This window comes from Amblyraja radiata, chromosome 46, assembly GCF_010909765.2.
Source record: "Amblyraja radiata isolate CabotCenter1 chromosome 46, sAmbRad1.1.pri, whole genome shotgun sequence".
Classification (NCBI taxonomy): Eukaryota; Metazoa; Chordata; class Chondrichthyes; order Rajiformes; family Rajidae; genus Amblyraja; species Amblyraja radiata.
In genome coordinates this window covers 1603851-1625181 of record NC_046001.1, presented here as the reverse complement: position 1 = coordinate 1625181, position 21331 = coordinate 1603851, and the positions used below count along the sequence as shown (strand labels likewise).

Sequence of the window (21331 nt, the reverse complement as noted above, 5' to 3'; positions counted from 1 at the left end):
CATTCAAAGTACTTCACAGTCATTGAAGTGGTCTTCAGACAGGTATATGGATAGGTCCCCCTCCGCTGCGCAGGACAAGAGGATTTTTCCCATCGATGAAAAATAAAAGAGTTATTAGTGTTTAAAAAATGTTGAGATTCTCTCTCCTGAAGGCCACGCCCCTTCCGGAGGGACTATAAAACCCGGAAGTGTTGAGTGCCTCAGTCAGTATCTGCAAGATGGGGGAGCGAGAGGGTCACGTCTCTCAGTCTGAGCTGTGAATAACACCGAACACATGTCTACTAAACTGTGAGTGGTTTTACTGACCTGTCAGTGCCCTTAATGTGGTTTGAAAATATAGTTTGGAAATGGTAAAGCTGTGTTGCCTTTGGTTTGGAAATGCTAAAGCTGTGTTGCCTTTGGTTTGGAAATGCTAAAGCTGTGTTGCCTAATTAAAGTTGCCTTACCTAATTAAAGTTGCCTTGCCTAATTAAAGTTGCCTTGCCTAATTAAAGTTGCCTTGACTAATTAAAGTTGCCTTGCCTAATTAGTTGCCTTGCCTAATTAAAGTTGCCTTGACTTCTATATAATTAAAAGTCTAATCTTGACCACTTCCTGTTTTTTTGGCCATCTTACTCAGAGTCCCCCTCCGTTCATCAGGTGCCGAGGATTTTTCCCATCGATGAAAAATAAAAGAGTTATTAGTGTTTAAAAAATGTTGCGATTCTCTCTCCTGTCAATCACGCCATGAAGGCCACGCCCCTTCAGGTGGGAGGGGGGAGGGACTATGAAACCCAGAAGTGTGGGCATGGCTCAGTCTCTGCAAGATGGAGGAGGGAGAGGTCACGACTCACTGTCTTTAGTGGCCTTGCACCCTGCTTGAAATGGTATGAAACTGCACTTGAATTTGGTGGCCTTGCACCCTGCTTGAAGTGGAATTTCAAGGAATAGCCGTGAGTTAACTGCCAGTCCACCAGCCGTGAGTGAGTGAGCTGCCAGCACAACAGGCTTGAGTGACTGAGCTGCCAGCCCAAGAATCCATTCGGCCCACAATATCCATACTAGCCCTCTGGAAACCAGTCCCTTCGGCCCACAATACCCATACTAGCGCTCCAGAACACCCCTCCCCCACTGGCCACCAATATTGGAATTGGTGGAGAGGTGGAATATTGCATTGGGGGACCAGCCCTCTCATGTTATGATGGGACCCAATGGGTCCCACTTAGTTTAGTTCTTAATAAAGAGCTGTGACAAAGGGAACACAAGGATTTGGCTGTGAACACAAACTGCTGCACTATGTTTGAAAGAAATACGCCTTGAGGGGTTTGGACAATGGCACAGCGGGGAAGGGATGGAGGAGCGAGAGAGTGCATGGGCTGAGAGAGTCTGCTTCCAGAGAATGGGAGAGCAGTGGAATGTGGAGAGAGAGCAGACACCATGGGGCCGGATAGATTGTGTAGGGGTTTAGGTAATGAGTTCTGAAACACTTGATTGCATTTATTATTAAGCAATCACTCTCTTTTACCAGGTGTAACGCACAACATCTGAGAGTCCAACTTGGTTGCAATCTCTCCACAATAAATAATGGATGCCCGGGAGTAATGATACGGCAGCAGTCTCAGTCAGCGGGCCAGATTACTGCAGACCCTCAGAGTAAAACTGAAACAAACCGAAAGTGTTCCTCTGATCACCAGTAAGCTTGCTGCTTCCTGCCACTCCGCTGCATAGAGGTGATGGCTTGATTGGATTTTTGAGGGCAAGATGGATCACGGTCACTCTCTTCCTCTGGCCCGTAACTCGGTGTTGCTTGAGGCAGCTGATGACAGGACGCAGGGCAAGGACAGAGCAAACCCACTGCAGGCAATGGAACGTGTAGGAAGGAACTGCAGATGCGATCTTAATTGGTATAAACAAGTTCCTATTGATGTTGGAGAGGCGATGTTGCAGTGTTGTGTGGGGAGGAACTGCAGATGCTGCTTTAAACCGAAGATAGATGCAAAATGCTGGAGTAACTCAGCGGGACAGGCAGCATCTCTGGAGAGAAGGAATGGGTGACGTTTCGGGTCGAGACCCTTCTTCAGACTGGTTAGGAATTAGGGAAACGAGAGATCTAGACGGTGATGTAGAGAGAGAGAGATATGTAGACTAGAGACGGAAATTAGCTACTGATTGGCTACAATCTCGCATATTTACATGCAAATGTTTATTAATATGCACTGTCCCTATAAACAAATTATTATTATTATATTATTATTATTATTATATAGAACAATGAATGAACGATATTTTAAGTTTAAGAATAAGGAGTAAGCCATTTAGAACAGAGACAAGGAAACACTTTTTCTCACAGAGAGTTGTGAGTCTGTGGAATTCTCTGCCTCAGAGGGCGGTGGAGGCCGGTTCTCTGGATACTTTCAAGAGAGAGCTAGATAGGGCTCTTAAGCCCGGGACGACAGATGGCACAATGGGCTAAGTGTTCGGCTGGCAACCGGAAGGTAGCTGGTTCGAATCCCGCTTGGAGTGCATACTGTCGTTGTGTCCTTGGGCAAGACACTTCACCCACCTTTGCCTGTGTGTGTCCTTGGGCAAGACACTTCACCCATCTTTGCCTGTGTGTGTGAATGTAATTATGTGAAGCACTTTGGGGTCAATGCAAGTTGACTAAAAATGTGCTATATAAATAAAGAAATTTAATTTAATTTAATTTTAAAAATAGCGGAGTCAGGGGATATGGGGAGAAGGCAGGAAAGGGGTACAGATTGTGGATGATCAGCCATGATCACATTGAATGGCGGTGCTGGCTCGAAGGGCCGAATGGCCTCTACTCCTGCACCTATTGTCTATATGCAAAAAGTAATGATGATAAAGGAAACAGGCCATTGTTAGGTGTTTGTCAAGTGAAAATGAGAAGCTGGTGCGAGTTGGGTGCGAGAGGGATGGAGAGAGAGGGAATGCTGAGGCTACCTGAAGTTAGAGAAATCTATAAAGCCGCTTGAGGAATTGTTTCACCCGACGCCAGTGTTCCATCTTCACGGCAAGAGGGCCCTGAAAACATCGGACTGGCTGCAAGGCCACAAATGGGCCTCGACCTCGGGTGTTTCAGAGGAAGAGGACTTAACTTTCTGCTGCCTTTCCCCACAATGGACATTTTTGATTCTGTTGTGGGGGGATGTTTGTGTTGACCTCTATAATGTGCTGTGTCCATTTTCTTTCTTTCTTTATTTTTAACCTTTTTCTATGGTTTGTATGTAAATTTATTATTTAATTTATGTAAAGCACTTTGGTGTCAATGCAAGTTGACTTAAAATGTGCTATATAAATAAAGCAATAATAATAATAATAATAATGTTCATACCACTGGGCTGTAAGCTGCCCAAGCGAAATATGAGATGCTGTTCCTCCAATTTGCGTTTAGCCTCAATGGAATGCCCGACTCATATCCACAGACTTGGCACAATCCTCAATGGTTTATTTTGTGGTGTGAGTGGCAATTCTAGATTCCCAAGCCCCTGCAAGTGAAGAAAAGTCTCCCAACGTCACTGGCTCTGATCTTGAAGTTACTTTCCCTTCGTTCAGATGTCTACGGTAGAAGGGTTGTTAGCATGGGGGAGCATACTAGGCTGATGTGATGCCTGCATCTCACTTGTCATCCACACTGTGTGAATTAGGATCTCTTAAGATCTAAGAGTACTGGGGAGCGAACACAAAGATGGATCAGAACATTGCCTATGGAGGTTTGTTGGGTTCATATTAAAATCAACGTGAGCAGCAGCAAATTAGTTGTGTTTAGGATGCATAAAGGGACAGGAGACAGCAGGTGGAGAAGGATATCAGCATGAGGTGTGAAAGCTGTTGCCTGCCTACATAGGAGAAGTGCCAGGTCCAGAAAGAACATTGCAAGCTCACACGGGTGACAAAAATAATTACGCTTGTTTTGCAGAAAAGACAGGGAGTTAAGAAAGAACATTGCGTGTTAGTGGACAGGAAAGAAACTCCTGAACTCGCAGAGCAGAGAGAACACTGCAAGCTCATGGACTTTTGCAAACGCCCGCTCAAGAATCAACATCAAGGGCACAGAGGAGGAGGCAGCACGGTGGCACAGCGGGTAGAACCGTTGCCTCACAGCGCCACAGACCCGGATTCCATCCTGACCTCGGGCGCTGTCTGTGTGGAGTTTGCATGTTCTCCCTGTGGCTTTCCTCCGGCTGCTCCGGTTTCCTCCCACATCCCAAAGACGTGCGGGTTTGTAGGTTAAGTGTCCCTCTGTAAATCGCCACCCAGTGTGCAGGGAGTGGATGAGAAAGTGGGATAATTTAAGGGCCTGTCCCACTTGGCAATTTTTTCGGCGACCGCCGGCATCATTGACTGACGTATCAGGTCACCGAAAAATTGGCGCAACATTTTTTCTGTCGCCGCTAGATTTTGAAAATGTTCAAAATCTTTTGGCAGCACTGTTATGACGACAGGCCCTTCAGAACTATGGTGATCGGCGGGGACTCGGTGGGCCGAAGGGCCCGTTTCCACGCTGTACCTTTCAATACAATTCAATTGAATTCAATGTCGCAGATCTGTGAAGGAAAAAGCACAACTAAATTTGACCCGAGAGATCATCGGCAGGTTTCGGAGACAGAAGAACATCACAAGCCTGTGTACGGACAAGAAACAGTGTCAAAAATCCTGCGGAGGAGAAAAGCGCATCCTAGAATCACAGAAGGGAAAGAATTTAGCAAGGTTGTGTGCAGGGAAGAAGGTGGCTGGTTTGTGGATGATAAACGACTTTGTAGACATGAACATGAGAAAGAACAGATGGCCTCACAAGCACAGGGGAATCCAATGAGATGACAAATGTCAAAGCCAAGTATCCACTGAAGTCAGTCAATATGAAAGGTTTAAAAACAGAGCCTTGTACCATTGCAGTTAATGCAGGGTCACTCCAAAAACATTTTACACACTTTAGCATGCTGTCGATCCCACTGAGCGATTCATACATTTTTATTTTCATGCAGAGGGCCTCGAGAATGGTTTGTGATTTTTATCATTCACTCGGCAATCATTACATTCAGCTAAAAATACAGTGAATCAATTTGACAGATTGATGTGACAGAAAAATCAATTGAGTACTTTTTCGCCAATTTTCCCAGCCGTGAAAGTTTCTAACAAGCCTCCTGGAATAGGATGTCTGTTTTCCTTCACTAATTAAAGGCTTGTTAACAAAATAGTGTTCTCAGAAATCAAAGCTGTACATTCTTGTGATCTCATTATTCAGCTGTGAGTTATCCTTTGCGTGCATCAGAGGCTATGTGAGTGCAGCAGGAAAGTTGAGTTTAGTTTCGAGAGACGGAATGGAAACAGGCCCTTCGGTCCACTGAGTCCGCACCGATCAGCGATCCCCACAGACTAACACGACTTCAATGTTATCCCACTTCCTCATCCGCTCCCCACACTATGGGGGCAATTAACAGAGGGCTAATTAACCTACAAACCCCGCCCGTCTTTGGAATGTGAGAGGAAACCAGTGCACCAGGAGGAAACCCACATGGTCACAGTAGAGTTGTCAGAGACCCGGGTTCGATCTCTCAGAGTTATGGGCCTGTCCCACTTAGCCGTTTTTTTTGGCAACTACAGGCGACTAAGCTGTCACCACATGGTCACCGGGGTGTCGCCTGCAAGGTCGTGAGTAGCCTCCAGTCGCCCAGAGAGTCGTAGCATTTTTCTGGTCGCCGCTGGATTTTCAACTAGATGAAACATTTTCGCCGACTGTGGGTTTGGCGCCAATGAGCGTAGCTTGACGTAGGTTGTCGCCAGGTTGTCCCATACACTAGCACCATCCTATCCTACACACACACACACTAGGGAAAATGTTACAATTTTACCAAAGCCAATTAACTCACAAATCTGTACGTCTTTGGAGTGTGAGAGGAAGCTGAAGCACCTGGAGAAAACCCACGCAGGTCACGGGGAGAACGTACAGACAGCACCCGTAGTCAGGATCGAACCCGGGTCTCTGGCGCTGTGAGGCAGCAACTCTACCGCTGTGTCGTCCCGAATGGTTAAGGAATGAAAACTAGATTCTTGAGAGGTGACAATCACAATATGATAATTAATCTGGATGGACACATGACACAAAACAAATGAAATGGTTTACAGTGGTCAGATGATACAGATAGCTTGTAGTGTGGACCTCGCAAGAGTTGTCCCCTCTATGGTCTCATGAGGTTGATCAGAATGTTGCCTTGAGGCTCCCCTCTTCATTGCATCGGGTTTTTTTTCTTGAAACCCAAGTCTTTATGCTTTAGGGCTGCTGAACACCTCATATCAATCACCTGCTTAATTATACCTCCAAATTATGGGGAAAGGTTCTTGAAGCGAACTCGTTGTATCCTCGATGTCAATCTTGATTCATTGTCTTGACCTTTCTTTTACTGGTGATTCTTTGTATGGTACAAAGCACGACTCGCAAAGTCAGACAACAACACAAGATACAGAGACCTGAAGGCTCCTTCAAACAGTTTTTATCTGGCTGTTCCCTCCTTATCTTTGGCCGTCCAGCAAGCCCCTTGCTAAGGAACATTGCCCAAACTCCAGTGCACTGCGAAGGATGTCTTGTTGCAATTCTCCAATGAAACAGTAGGAGTAAAGAGTAGGAGTAAACGGGTCCTTTTCACAATGGCAGGCAGTGACTAGTGGGGTACCACAAGGCTCAGTTCTGGGACCCCAGCTATTTACGATATATATTAATGATTTGGACGAGGGAATTGAATGCAGCATCTCCAAGTTTGCGGATGACACGAAGCTGGGGGGCAGTGTTAGCTGTGAGGAGGATGCTAGGAGGCTGCAAGGTGACTTGGATAGGCTGGGTGAGTGGGCAAATGCATGGCAGATGCAGTATAATGTGGATAAATGTGAGGTTATCCACTTTGGTGGCAAAAACAGGAAAGTAGATTATTATCTGAATGGTGGCCGATTAGGAAAGGGGGAGATGCAACGAGACCTGGGTGTCATGGTACACCAGTCATTAAAAGTAGGCATGCAGGTGCAGCAGGCAGTGAAGAAGGCGAATGGTATGTTAGCATTCATAGCAAAAGGATTTGAGTATAGGAGCAGGGAGGTTCTACTGCAGTTGTACAGGGTCTTGGTGAGACCACACCTGGAGTATTGCGTACAGTTTTGGTCTCCTAATCTGAGGAAAGACATTCTTGCCATAGAGGGAGTACAGAGAAGGTTCACCAGACTGATTCCTGCGATGTCAGGACTTTCATATGAAGAAAGACTGGATAGACTCGGTTTGTACTCGCTAGAATTTAGAAGATTGAGGGGGGATCTTATAGAAACGTACAAAATTCTTAAGGGGTTGGACAGGCTAGATGCAGGAAGATTGTTCCCGATGTTGGGGAAGTCCAGAACAAGGGGTCACAGTTTAAGGATAAAGGGGAAATCTTTTAGGACCGAGATGAGGAAAACTTTTTTCACACAGAGAGTGGTGAATCTGTGGAATTCTCTCCCGCAGAAGGTAGTTGAGGCCAGTTCCTTGGCTATATTTAAGAGGGAGTTAGATGTGGCCCTTGTGGCTAAAGGGATCAGGGGGTATGGAGAGAAGGAAGGTACAGGATACTGAGTTGGATGATCAGCCATGATCATATTGAATGGCGGTGCAGGCTCGAAGGGCCGAATGGCCTACTCCTGCACCTATTTTCTATGTTTCTATGAAACCTCCAGAGAGATAAGTTGGGACAGCTAACATTGTCCGATGTTTGTGTCTTAAGCACAAGCAGGCAAACTGTGGGAATTGACATCAACAATATATTAATTATTTCAATTAGTATTATTGATCAAGGCTGGGTAGAATGGATTTGGTCAGATATGGGTTAGTTAGGGAATCGAGGACCAGAGGACATAGGTTTAAGGTGAAAAGATTGAATAGGAATCTGAGGGGTAACTTTTTCACACAAAGGGTGGTGGGTGTATGGAACAAGCTGCTGGATGAGGTAGTTGGGGCAGGTACTATCGCAACGTTTTAGACAGGTACATGAATAGGATAAGTTTGGAGGGATATGGGCCATTTGCAAGCAGGTGGGACTAGTGTGGATGGGACGTTGGCCGGTGTGGGCAAGTTGGATTGAAGGGCCTTTTTTCACACTGTAAGACTCTATGACTCTAAATCCACACAGGAACCCCCAGCGTAAAACTCGCTGCATGCAGAACACCAGCCTCACAAGCAGCTTGCGAGGCTGTGGAAGATCTCTTTGTATTGTGACAAGGCGTCGCACCATTGCATCAGTATTCTATGGAGATTCTGCGGAGATTAGGCAGCCTTGATCCTACTCTCCCTTTTTTGATTTTTATGATTCATCCTATTGTCGACTAACAAGGGCCGTCTCCGATTACCCTGAAACATCCGATCGAATGAGAAACCAGATACCTTGCTGTCCTGCCCGGGCTCCAGATCCAAACTGATTTGTCCTATTAATCTGCAGGAGTCAGGGATATTCTTGTCGTAGAAGGCCTTCACTCTGGGCAGGAGCAATAATTGATCTACTTCACTTGAGCCCAATATTCCACTCATGAAGTCATCCGCGCTTGCCTTTTCTCCGCTGGTGCAGTGTGCCGTGTACATAAAATCACACAGTGTAACGCAAGTCTGCAACGTAATTTCTTCGACATCATTTGCCTCGATTGAGTCAGGCGATGGAGTACAGGAATCTCCAGTTTAACTAGAAAGATGAGTGATGCTCACGATATATCGCTGGTGTTATTCGGGGGCAACTCTGCTTCTCTTCACACCATTATTGCCACAGGCCTCTGGTCCGCTGCAGCCTCTGTTTAAGAGGCATACGACACAGGGATAGGCCCATTGGCCCAACTCCTCCATGTTGACCAAGATGCCTCATCAATACTAGTCCCATTTGCCTGCGTTGAGCCCATATCCCTCTAAATCTTTCCTATCCATGTGCCTGTCCAAATGCTGTCGTAGTACCTGCCTCAACTATGTCGTCTGGCAGCCCGTTCCATACATCCATCACCCGCTGTGTGAAAAGGTTGCCCCTCTCACCTCAAACCCCTGGTTTCCGATTCCCCTACCCTCAGTAAAAGACCCTGCGCACTCATCCTATCTATTCCTCTCATGATTTTATAAACCCACATAAGATCATCCCTCATCCTCCTGCGCTCCAAGGAATAGAGTCCCAGCCTGCTCAACTTCTCCCTGTAGCTCACACCCTGGACTCCTGGCAACATCGTTGAAATTTTTTTTGCCTTTTCTTTCCGTCCAGGTTCAGGAACAGCTTCAACTGGCTTTCCATTCCTGTCCTGATGGTCTAAGCACTAAAGGACATAAGAAACAGAACTTGAAGCAGGCTATTCTACTACTCATATCCACTCCACTGTTCAATAGGATTGCGTCTAATCTTTTCTGCACTGACCCTATATTCCATGGCTCTCTTAATATCTGAAAAAAGGCTCTGTTTTTGTATTGATCATACTCAGTGCCTGAGTCTCCACAGCCTTCATGAGTAGTGAATTTTCCATGGTGAAGACATTTCTTCTCATCTCTGTTCCTTACTTTGAGACGGAGGCCCCTAGTTCTCGCCAGCCAGAGGAAAGGTCAATTCCAGGTGGGCCCTGTCCAGCTCAATAAGAATTTCAATCCATTACTGGGCCTTCACAAGTGTTGGCCATTTCCCGCCTACACACCGTGACTAGAGCATGTAGAATATCAACATGGCTGGACACTGAATGCCACTGGGCTGTTTGACTGCCGATCCATCACAAGCATGCGCGTACAAATCCAGCTCGTTGTCATTTTTTTATTTATTCATGGAACATGGACGTCATTGGCAATGTCAGCATTTATTTGTCCATCCATAATTGCTCCTGAAGTAAAGATGGAGTTAAGAGTCAACTACCTTGGAAAGAGTGGAATCACAAACAGACCAGATTAGATAATAATTACAGATTTGTTTCCCCTGAAGGAAATGAATGAAACAGATGTGTTTTATTGACTGAAATGGAACAATTACATATTTATTTGCGGTAACACAACAGAGATGTAAACATAGTACTCTGTAAAACCCATAATAGACAACAAAAGGCAGTTCAGTAAACATATGTAAGCACATAAACAAACTGCAAGACGAAAATAATGCCCCACGTCTATGTAGTTCGGAGCTTATTTGGAGGTTGCAGTGTTTAATAGCCTGATAGTTGTGGGGAAGAAGCTGTTCCTGAACCTGGATGTTACAGTTTTCAAACTTCGATATCTTCTTCCCGATGGCAGGGGTGAAATGAGAATGTGGCCAGGGTGGTGTGGGTCTCTGATGATGCTGGCTGCCTTTTTGAGGCAGCGACTCCTGTAGATCCCTTCGATGGTGGGGAGGTCAGTACCCATGATAGACCGGGCTGTGTTCGCCATTTTTTGCAATGCTGATCATTTAAATGGTGGACAGATGCACCAAGAACTGCAGATATCGGCATCTGAGGAAGGGTCATGGCCTGGAACCTCGGCTGTCTATTCCCCCACCAGATGCTGCCTGACCCGCTGAGTTCCTCCGGCACTTTGGGTTTTACTCACTATTTATGAGAGAGCTTGACCAAATGGGTTAGAGTAGGTATTACACCTTGACCAGAGAGTTTAGAGTTGGAGGATAACAGCTCAGGATAAGAGGTTGACCGTTTAGGACTAAGACGAGGGGGAAATTAGTTGCTATTTATTGATTTGTTCACTCTCATTAACCTTTAGAATTCCATGGGCCAGAGAGCTTAGTTATTGAGTATATTCAAGTCAGGGATCAATAGACCTTTGGGTATTCAGGGAAACAAGGGATATGGGGATCAGTTGGGAAAATGGATAACAAAAGATCTTACTGATGGACAGGTAGACAAAAAATGCTGGAGAAACTCAGCGGGTGAGGCAGCATCTATGGAGAGAAGGAATAGATGACGTTTCGGGTTGAGACCCTTCTTCAGACTGAAGGGCAGATTCAGTTCAGTTTAGTTTATTGTCACGTGTACCGAGGTACAGTGAAAAGCTTTTGTTGCGTGCTATCCAGTCAGCAGAAAGGCAACACATGATTACAATCGAGCCATTTACTGTGTACAGATACATGATAAGGGAATAACGTTTAGTGCAAGGTAAAGCCAGCAAAGTCCGATCAAGGATAGTCCGAGGGTCTCCAATGAGGTAGATAGTCATTCAGCACTGCTCTCTGGTTGTGGTAGGATGGTTCAGTTGCCTGATAGGAGACTTGACTTGAGACTTGGCGGGATGAACTCCACCAGTTGTGCTATTGTATTGGGACAGAGGAAACATAGGATTCGAGATGCACACGTTAAAAATAGATATAAAGACAGCGGAGAAAGTGCTAAATGGATTTGCCCAACCTCGACCAGCATTGAGAAGTTAAAATGATCAGGAGAGACAGAACAGGCTGGAGCTACTTTCCCTGGAGAAAACAGTGCTGTAAGGAAACAAACATATCTTTGAATTATGGAGCAGTTCGAATGCATTTCCAGGTGTGGCGGGGAACCGGAATTTGGGCTCTTAAGTTATGTTCAATAGGCATGAATCTGGCAGGGTCAGATGGCATGAATCTGGCAGGGTCTGTCTGTCTTGGAGCATGCCACAGAGAATGAAACCGATCCACATGAACGGCAAAAAAAATAGGCTGTCAAATCACTGGGACTGAGCCAGAGGCTCAGAGAATTACAGGAAGATCTCCTGGCAAAATCTGGGAGTAAAATCTTTGGGGCATTTAAAAATAAACTCTTTTTTTCTTGATTGGAAAAATTATTGGAGATGAGGGTTGGGGAGGAATGCCGGATGTTGGTCTGAGTGGGATAGAAAATGGTTGGGAGGCAGAAATTCCTCATAATTACAGATATGTGGAGAGAAGATATCAGGGGTGGCACGGTGGTGCAGCAGTAGAGTTGCTGCCTTACCAGAGCACCAGAGACCCGGGTTCGATCCTGACTACAGGCGCTGTCTGTACGGAATTTTATGTTCTCCCCGTGACCTGCGTGGGTTTTCTCTGGGTGCTCCAGTTTCCTCCCACACTCCAAAGACGTGCAGGTTTGTAGGTTAATTGGCTTGGTGTATGTGTAAATTGTCCCCAGTGTGTGTTGGGTAGTGTTAGTGTGCAGGGATCGCTGGTCGGTGCGGACTCGGTGGGCCGAAGGGACTGTTTCCACGCTGTATCTCTAAACTAAACTAAAGTAGCTTAAACAGTCCCAGGGGAGAATTAAATGTCCAAGGCGTTAAGTCTGAAGACAAATGTACCAGTGCAGTGCCAAGTCGCAGGGGCGGAAAACCCGGGGGGGCCAGAGGGGACACGTCCCCCCCATGTTTTGAGAGGTGGGTGACATCCCCGCCAGGTTAACCTGCCTGGGCTTGCGGGAAATATGGCCAGCGCGGAGAAGCAGCGCTGGCATCCTGTCAGTCCAGACAGGGCTGTTAGTTAACCCGGTGAGAATAGCAGTTGAGCTGCATTTAGCGCTGGATTGAGCCTCCGAAGCCTCGCGCGTGTGTGTGAGTGTGCGCATGCGCGCGCGGCCGCCATAAAATTGTGTCCCCGTCCCCTCCATGTTTTGATAGTGAGTTCTGCTCTTGCCAAGTCGCATCTCTATTCTGCAGAGAATCCTGCAAAAGCATGTTTTAAAAGACTTGTCCCACTTTCACGACCTAATTCACGACCTAATTCATGAGGTACTCGCAGCATGGTTGTCACGAGGTCGTAGCAGGCTGTGATGCTAGTCGTAGGTACTCGTGGCACCAAGTAGGTCGGGGCGTTTTTCTAGCCTGATGAAAAATGTCCACGAGTGAAAAAGGTTGTGAATTAGGTCGTGAAAGTGGGACAGGCCCTTACGTGCCCTTTCATTTCTTTGTGGAAACAGGACACCTGGAGAGTTGTGTAGTGAAGGATTGAGATATGGTGATGATGTGTGATGAATGGTAAGAATAAATGCTTTCTAATTAGCCAGCAGTGGATTTAGGAAACTTCACTGTGCAATGCAATCTCTTCGAATTTACACAACAATGCTGGAGAAACTCAGCGGGTGCAGCAGCATCTATGGAGCGAAGGGAATGGGCAACGTTTCGGGACGAAACCCTTCTTCAGACCCGAAATCCTGAAGGAATTAGGCAACGTTTCGGGACGAAACCCATCTTCAGACCCGAAATCCTGAAGGAATTAGGCAACGTTTCGGGACGAAACCCTTCTTCAGACCCGAAATCCTGAAGGAATTAGGCAACGTTTCGGGACGAAACCCTTCTTCAGACCCGAAATCCTGAAGGAAATAGGCAACGTTTCGGGCCGAAACCCTTCCGGGTTTCGGCCCGAAACGTTACCTATTTCCTTCGCTCCATAGATGCTGCTGCACCCGCTGAGTTTCTCCAGCATTGTTGTGTACCTTCGATTTTCCAGCATCTGCAGTTCCTTCTTGAACACAATCTCTTCGAACTTTACTGTTTAACTCTCGAACCAAGCCCGTGCTCAAATTTGCAGCAGAGTTTGGATTGTAATCTTGTGTGGGCTGGGCTCCCTTGGCGAATGCTAGTTTGTAATCGACGCTGAGAGCAGGGTATAAATCAAACGTAGGCTTCAATTGTTGCCAACACTCTGTGCGACGTTGCTTTCAATGAAGTTACCGTCGTATCCTAAATCTCGGAACTTGGGCGCTCATTACTCAACTCGCCACCGCTTCCCCCTCCCTCTCAATTCCCTCCCTCCCTGGTGGAGTCCATCAAATTGGTCAACAGACAGCAATTACAGGGCCATAAATCTCAATTGCTGTGAGAGGTTGATGCATCACCTTTCAAACGTTGATTCATTACGAAGATTGAACTCTTTGCCAAGGCTATTTTCAGAAGAGGCTATTTGCAAAAAGGCTCAAGAGGCTCATGCATTTCATCACAGTTTTACCGGTACCCTACCCTACTCCTCTCCCGAGTACTTGTGGCTCATTTGACTTGCACTGGCAGCGGAAGGAAGGTAAGAAGAGGGCTCTCTGTATGGGAAGAGAGTGTGCGTCAGATCTCAGAGAGGATGTCTGCAGAGTTGTTGTTGTGTGTGTGTGTGTGTGAACCAGATTGAACGCTGGATGTAGCCAGTAGAGCCAAGTCCACCGACAAAACTCCTCCCCACACGGTCGGTAGGGACGGGCTCCTTATGAATGATGAAGCAGAGTGTGGGCAGTACATGAACATCTTCTTGGCCACTGAGGCAGGCAGGCAGCACACACAGTACATCTTCAGTGGAGCTGTGACTGGGACCCATCGTGAAACAGACAGAGCAGCTTTGAAGAAACATCCATTCGCCTTCTTTTAACTTCCTGCAACGTTTTATTTTGTGTGCATTCAAGTCATTGCAAAATCGTTGATCCAGTGCACGGGGTTTTTTTTTTTTTTCCCGCGTTAACGACTTGAGGAGATTTTTTTTTTTTTTTGGTTAATTTGTTTGGGAAAATAAACTATCAGCGGCAACAACAACAATAAAACATCTTTCATTTGAAGAATGCCGGTGCAGATCTTTTGCACGATTTCCTTCTCGGCCGACGATGAGGAGGAGGAGGAGGTGGAGAGGAAGCGAGGGGAGAGTTTCGAGCAGTTTTCCGAGGACGGGGAGGACGAGGGGGGGGACGGCGATGGCGGGAAGCGAAGCTTCACCGAGTTCGCGGGCTCCACCAACCTGCACGGCATGAACCACATCTTCGTGGAGCAGGGCGGCTGCGGGGTCCGCCAGTTGCTGTGGGGCTGCGCCTTCCTCTCGTCCCTCGCCATCTTCCTCTACCAGGTGATGGACCGGGTGATGTACTACCTGGAGTACCACCACATCACGGCGCTCGACGAGATCGACAGCCACTTCATGTACTTCCCGGCCATCACCCTGTGCAACTTCAACCGCTTCAGGCGCTCCGCCATCACCTACTCCGACCTGGAGCGGATCGGGCCGCTGGTCGGCTTCACCAGGGGCATGGACTTGGGCTTCGAGGCGGCCGGCGGCGGCGGCAGCGGCCCCCTCAGCATGTACGACCTGTTCAACAGGACCAGCCACCGGCTGGAGGACATGCTGAAGGAATGCACGTACCGCGCACAGGAATGCGGCCCCGAAAACTTCACGGTGGTGAGTGTAAAACCCCCTGTCCCACTGTACGCGTTCATTCCAAGAGTTCTCTCCCCTGTCCCACTGTACGAGTTCATTCCAAGAGTTCTCTCCCCTGTCCCACTGTACGAGTTCATTCAAGAGTTCTCTCCCGTGTCCCACTGTACGAGTTCATTCCAAGAGTTCTCTCCCCTGTCCCACTGTACGAGTTCATTCCAAGAGTTCTCTCCCCTGTCCCACTGTACGAGTTCATTCCAAGAGTTCTCTCCCCTGTCCCACTGTACGAGTTCATTCCAAGAGTTCTCTCCCCTGTCCCACTGTACGAGTTCTTTCAAGAGTTCTCTCCCCTGTCCCACTGTACGAGTTCATTCAAGAGTTCTCTCCCCTGTCCCACTGTACGAGTTCATTCAAGAGTTCTCTCCCCTGTCCCACTGTACGAGTTCATTCAAGAGTTCTCTCCCCTGTCCCACTGTACGAGTTCATTCCAAGAGTTCTCTCCAGTCCCACTGTACGAGTTCATTCAAGAGTTCTCTCCCCTGTCCCACTGTACGAGTTCATTCAAGAGTTCTCTCCCCTGTCCCACTGTACGAGTTCATTCAAAGAGTTCTCTCCCCTGTCCCACTGTACGAGTTCATTCCAAGAGTTCTCTCCCCTGTCCCACTGTACGAGTTCATTCCAAGAGTTCTCTCCAGTCCCACTGTACGAGTTCATTCAAGAGTTCTCTCCCCTGTCCCACTGTACGAGTTCATTCAAGAGTTCTCTCCCCTGTCCCACTGTACGAGTTCATTCAAGAGTTCTCTCCCCTGTCCCACTGTACGAGTTCATTCAAGAGTTCTCTCCCCTGTCCCACTGTACGAGTTGATTCAAGAGTTCTCTCCCCTGTCCCACTGTACGAGTTCATTCCAAGAGTTCTCTCCCCTGTCCCACTGTACGAGTTCTTTCAAGAGTTCTCTCCCGTGTCCCACTGTACGAGTTCATTCCAAGAGTTCTCTCCCCTGTCCCACTGTACGAGTTCATTCCAAGAGTTCTCTCCCCTGTCCCACTGTACGAGTTCATTCCAAGAGTTCTCTCCCCTGTCCCACTGTACGAGTTCATTCAAGAGTTCTCTCCCCTGTCCCACTGTACGAGTTCATTCAAGAGTTCTCTCCCCTGTCCCACTGTACGAGTTCATTCAAGAGTTCTCTCCCCTGTCCCACTGTACGAGTTGATTCAAGAGTTCTCTCCCCTGTCCCACTGTACGAGTTCATTCCAAGTTCTCTCCCCTGTCCCACTGTACGAGTTCATTCAAGAGTTCTCTCCCCTGTCCCACTGTACGAGTTCATTCAAGAGTTCTCTCCCCTGTCCCACTGTACGAGTTCATTCCAAGAGTTCTCTCCCCTGTCCCACTGTACGAGTTCATTCCAAGAGTTCTCTCCCCTGTCCCACTGTACGAGTTCATTCCAAGAGTTCTCTCCCCTGTCCCACTGTACGAGTTCATTCAAGAGTTCTCTCCCCTGTCCCACTGTACGAGTTCATTCAAGAGTTCTCTCCCGTGTCCCACTGTACGAGTTCATTCAAGAGTTCTCTCCCCTGTCCCACTGTACGAGTTCATTCCAAGAGTTCTCTCCCCTGTCCCACTGTACGAGTTCATTCCAAGAGTTCTCTCCCCTGTCCCACTGTACGAGTTCATTCAAGAATTCTCTCCCCTGTCCCACTGTACGAGTTCATTCAAGAGTTCTCTCCCCTGTCCCACTGTACAAGTTCATTTCAAGAGTTCTCTCCCCTGTCCCACTGTACGAGTTCATTCCAAGAGTTCTCTCCCCTGTCCCACTGTACGAGTTAATTCCAAGAGTTCTCTCCCCTGTCCCACTGTACGAGTTCATTCCAAGAGTTCTCTCCCCTGTCCCACTGTACGAGTTCATTCAACAGTTCTCTCCCCTGTCCCACTGTACGAGTTCATTCCAAGAGTTCTCTCCCCTGTCCCACTGTACGAGTTCATTCAAGAGTTCTCTCCCCTGTCCCACTGTACGAGTTCATTCAAGAGTTCTCTCCCCTGTCCCACTGTACGAGTTCATTCCAAGAGTTCTCTCCCCTGTCCCACTGTACGAGTTCATTCCAAGAGTTCTCTCCACTGTCCCACTGTACGAGTTCATTCCAAGAGTTCTCTCCAGTCCCACTGTACGAGTTCATTCAAGAGTTCTCTCCCCTGTCCCACTGTACGAGTTCATTCAAGAGTTCTCTCCCCTGTCCCACTGTACGAGTTCATTCAAGAGTTCTCTCCCCTGTCCCACTGTACAAGTTCATTTCAAGAGTTCTCTCCCCTGTCCCACTGTACGAGTTCTTTCAAGAGTTCTCTCCCCTGTCCCACTGTACGAGTTCTTTCAAGAGTTCTCTCCCCTGTCCCACTGTACGAGTTCATTCAACAGTTCTCTCCCCTGTCCCACTGTACGAGTTCATTCCAAGAGTTCTCTCCCCTGTCCCACTGTACGAGTTCATTCAAGAGTTCTCTCCCCTGTCCCACTGTACGAGTTCATTCAAGAGTTCTCTCCCCTGTCCCACTGTACGAGTTCATTCAAGAGTTCTCTCCCCTGTCCCACTGTACGAGTTCATTCAACAGTTCTCTCCCCTGTCCCACTGTACGAGTTCATTCCAAGAGTTCTCTCCCCTGTCCCACTGTACGAGTTCATTCAAGAGTTCTCTCCCCTGTCCCACTGTACGAGTTCATTCCAAGAGTTCTCTCCCGTGTCCCACTGTACGAGTTCATTCAAGAGTTCTCTCCCCTGTCCCACTGTACGAGTTCATTCAACAGTTCTCTCCCCTGTCCCACTGTACGAGTTCATTCCAAGAGTTCTCTCCCCTGTCCCACTGTACGAGTTCATTCAACAGTTCTCTCCCCTGTCCCACTGTACGAGTTCATTCCAAGAGTTCTCTCCCCTGTCCCACTGTACGAGTTCATTCAAGAGTTCTCTCCCCTGTCCCACTGTACGAGTTCATTCAAGAGTTCTCTCCCCTGTCCCACTGTACGAGTTCATTCAAGAGTTCTCTCCCCTGTCCCACTGTACGAGTTCATTTAAGAGTTCTCTCCCCTGTCCCACTGTACGAGTTCATTCAAGAGTTCTCTCCCCTGTCCCACTGTACGAGTTCATTCAAGAGTTCTCTCCCCTGTCCCACTGTACGAGTTCATTCAAGAATTCTCTCCCCTGTCCCACTGTACGAGTTCATTCCAAGAGTTCTCTCCCCTGTCCCACTGTACGAGTTCATTCAAGAGTTCTCTCCCCTGTCCCACTGTACGAGTTCATTCCAAGAGTTCTCTCCCCTGTCCCACTGTACGAGTTCATTCCAAGAGTTCTCTCCCCTGTCCCACTGTACGAGTTCATTCAAGAGTTCTCTCCCCTGTCCCACTGTACGAGTTGATTCAAGAGTTCTCTCCCCTGTCCCACTGTACGAGTTCATTCCAAGAGTTCTCTCCCCTGTCCCACTGTACGAGTTCATTCAAGAGTTCTCTCCCCTGTCCCACTGTACGAGTTCATTCCAAGAGTTCTCTCCCCTGTCCCACTGTACGAGTTCATTCCAAGAGTTCTCTCCCCTGTCCCACTGTACGAGTTCATTCCAAGAGTTCTCTCCCCTGTCCCACTGTACGAGTTCATTCCAAGAGTTCTCTCCCCTGTCCCACTGTACGAGTTCATTCAAGAGTTCTCTCCCCTGTCCCACTGTACGAGTTCATTCAAGAGTTCTCTCCCCTGTCCCACTGTACGAGTTCATTCAAGAGTTCTCTCCCCTGTCCCACTGTACGAGTTCATTCAAGAGTTCTCTCCCCTGTCCCACTGTACGAGTTCATTCAAGAGTTCTCTCCCCTGTCCCACTGTACGAGTTCATTCAAGAGTTCTCTCCCCTGTCCCACTGTACGAGTTCTTTCAAGAGTTCTCTCCCCTGTCCCACTGTACGAGTTCATTCAAGAGTTCTCTCCCGTGTCCCACTGTACGAGTTCATTCAAGAGTTCTCTCCCCTGTCCCACTGTACGAGTTCATTCAACAGTTCTCTCCCCTGTCCCACTGTACGAGTTCATTCCAAGAGTTCTCTCCCCTGTCCCACTGTACGAGTTCATTCAAGAGTTCTCTCTCCCGAGTTTGCCCGGATTCGAACTCGGAGATTTACGGTAATGGCCACTCGTCGGTACTCGGGGCTCTCGTGGACATTTTTCAACATGTTGAAAAATCTTCCCGAGCTTACCTGCCATTGGATGATCAGCCATGATCATAGTGAATGGTGGTGCAGGCTCGAAGGGCCGAATGGCCTACTCCTGCACCTATTTTCTATGTTTCTATGTTAGCCTTACGAGCCGCTAAGAGACGTCCCCGAGCTCCGACGTACCCGCTACGTGCTTGCCACGAGTTTGATTTTTTTTAAAACTCGGGAGAGCTCTTGGAGTGAACTCGTACCGTGGGATAGGGCCAAGGTCCACCGTTTGTTTATATATACTGTGTTTAAAAAAACCCAAGGGAGATTTTCCCACCTTCCCGCCGGCCGGCCGTCCGTTCGTCGCAAAACATGAAGTGCTGGAGGAACTCAGCGGGTCAGCCTGCATCTGTGGAAAGTCAGGACCTTTCTTCACACTAATGGAGTACAGAGGAGGAGGAGGGGGAGAAGAGAAGGGAGGGGGGCGGGTGCAGAAACCTGGTACAGAGAGAGAGGTGGGGGCTGTACAACCCCTGGTGCACCCGAGTGATGGGTGGATACAGGTGGAAGGAGAATGGGGGTGGGGGGGGGGGTGGCAAGGGGTGGAGGTGGAAGCATGACCCAGTCACCCAGCTCTTTCCCACTTTCATCTGCCATTTCCCAGTCCCACATTTTCCTTTTTATCCTCCTTTCATTCTTTCTCCCCCTCTGCTCCAACAGTGTGATGAAGGGTCCCGACCCGAAACTCTGCCCATTGCCCTCCACAGGTACCACCTAAACCGCTGAGTTCCTCCAGCACTTTGTCATTTCTTTTTGGGAGTAGGAGCTTTGGCACTGTCAGAATCTTTGCCTCTGTTCCTGCTGACCTGTGAGAATGTAAATATTACATAGAGCTTCCTAAACGTCTGTTGTGAAAGAGTGAAAAGTTGGTGCTGTGCTCCCTCTCCCTTCAAATGACCTAAAATAACTTGCAACTCAAAAGGTAGTACTGCTTCTTAATGCTGAGGTGTTCTTTGATTTCCACAATTGCAGTTTTGTCCACAGTGACCAGATCATCTGTTTTGTTTAAGAAAGAACTGCAGATGCTGGAAAAATCGAAGGTAGACATAAAATGCTGGAGTAACTCAGCGGGTGAGGCAGCATTTATGGAGAGAAGGAATAGGCGACGTTTCAGGTCGAGCCCCTTCTTCAGACTGTTTTGATCTGCTTTGTCCAATTAAACTGTTCCAATTTCTTTAGTTTGCCCGGTATTAAGGCCCAGATGGTTATTGGTTTAGTATTGTCATGTACTGAGATACAGTGCATAACTTTGTGTGCTATCCAATCAAATCATACGATAAGTACAATCAAACCATGCACAAGTATAACAGGTAGTGCAAAGAGGAAGATTCAAGACTGTCGAATATAATGTTACCGTATTATCACGTTACAGTTAGAGAAAGTGCAGATTTTTTTTTAAGTGCAATGTCCGCAGTACGGAAGGTTGGAAGATTGGGACTACACTTTAGCTTGTGGGAGGTCTGTTCCATAGTCTAATAACAGAGCAGAAGGAGCCATTCCTGAATCTGGTGGTACGTGTTTTCAAGCTTCTGTGTCTTTTGCCCAAGGGGAGAAGAGAGAATGACAGTGGTGTAAATGATCCTTGATTATGCTGCATGTTTTACTGAGGCAATGTGAAATCCTTTCGATCTTATTTCAGCTTTAAACCACTTCATATTTGTGACTTGTTATCTCGGGTGACTGTTTCATCGATCCGAGGGGATGGGATGCAATCGGAGACATGTGCAAGTATCTTTCTGTGAGTCAGCAGCTCACCTCTGAGGCTGGATTCAGTACTTTGAAGGTTTGAGTCCATAATCCAGGCTGATTCTCTGCTGCAGTGCTGAGGAACAGTGATGCTGTTGGCAGAGCTGCCTCTTGCATCTGACAAACTACAAGCCCATCTGAGGTAACTGCAAATGTCCCACAGTTTAATTTTGAAGAATAGCATGGGAGTTTTCCCCTGTGTCTCTAGACACTGTACGATCTAACAACATTACGGTTGTTATCACACTACAGTTGAGAGTGCCTGCAGTGTGCAAACTGACTGCTGTGTTTCTGAAGCA

General features: G+C 47.6%; 1 protein-coding gene across 2 annotated transcripts in view; it reads left to right on the top strand.

Moving 5' to 3' along the window:
- Window positions 1-21331, top strand: part of asic1 (acid sensing ion channel subunit 1) — a 391423-nt gene that overhangs the window by 279018 nt on the left and 91074 nt on the right. The window contains exon 1 of one of the 2 annotated variants that reach the window (XM_033015508.1): window positions 14453-15092. The exons of the other annotated variant lie outside the window; for it this stretch is intronic. Within the exon in view, the coding sequence (XP_032871399.1) occupies window positions 14484-15092 (609 nt within the window). The 5' untranslated portion in view covers window positions 14453-14483. Of the gene's footprint in view, window positions 1-14452; window positions 15093-21331 lie in introns of those variants that run through there. 2 annotated transcript variants of the gene reach the window in all.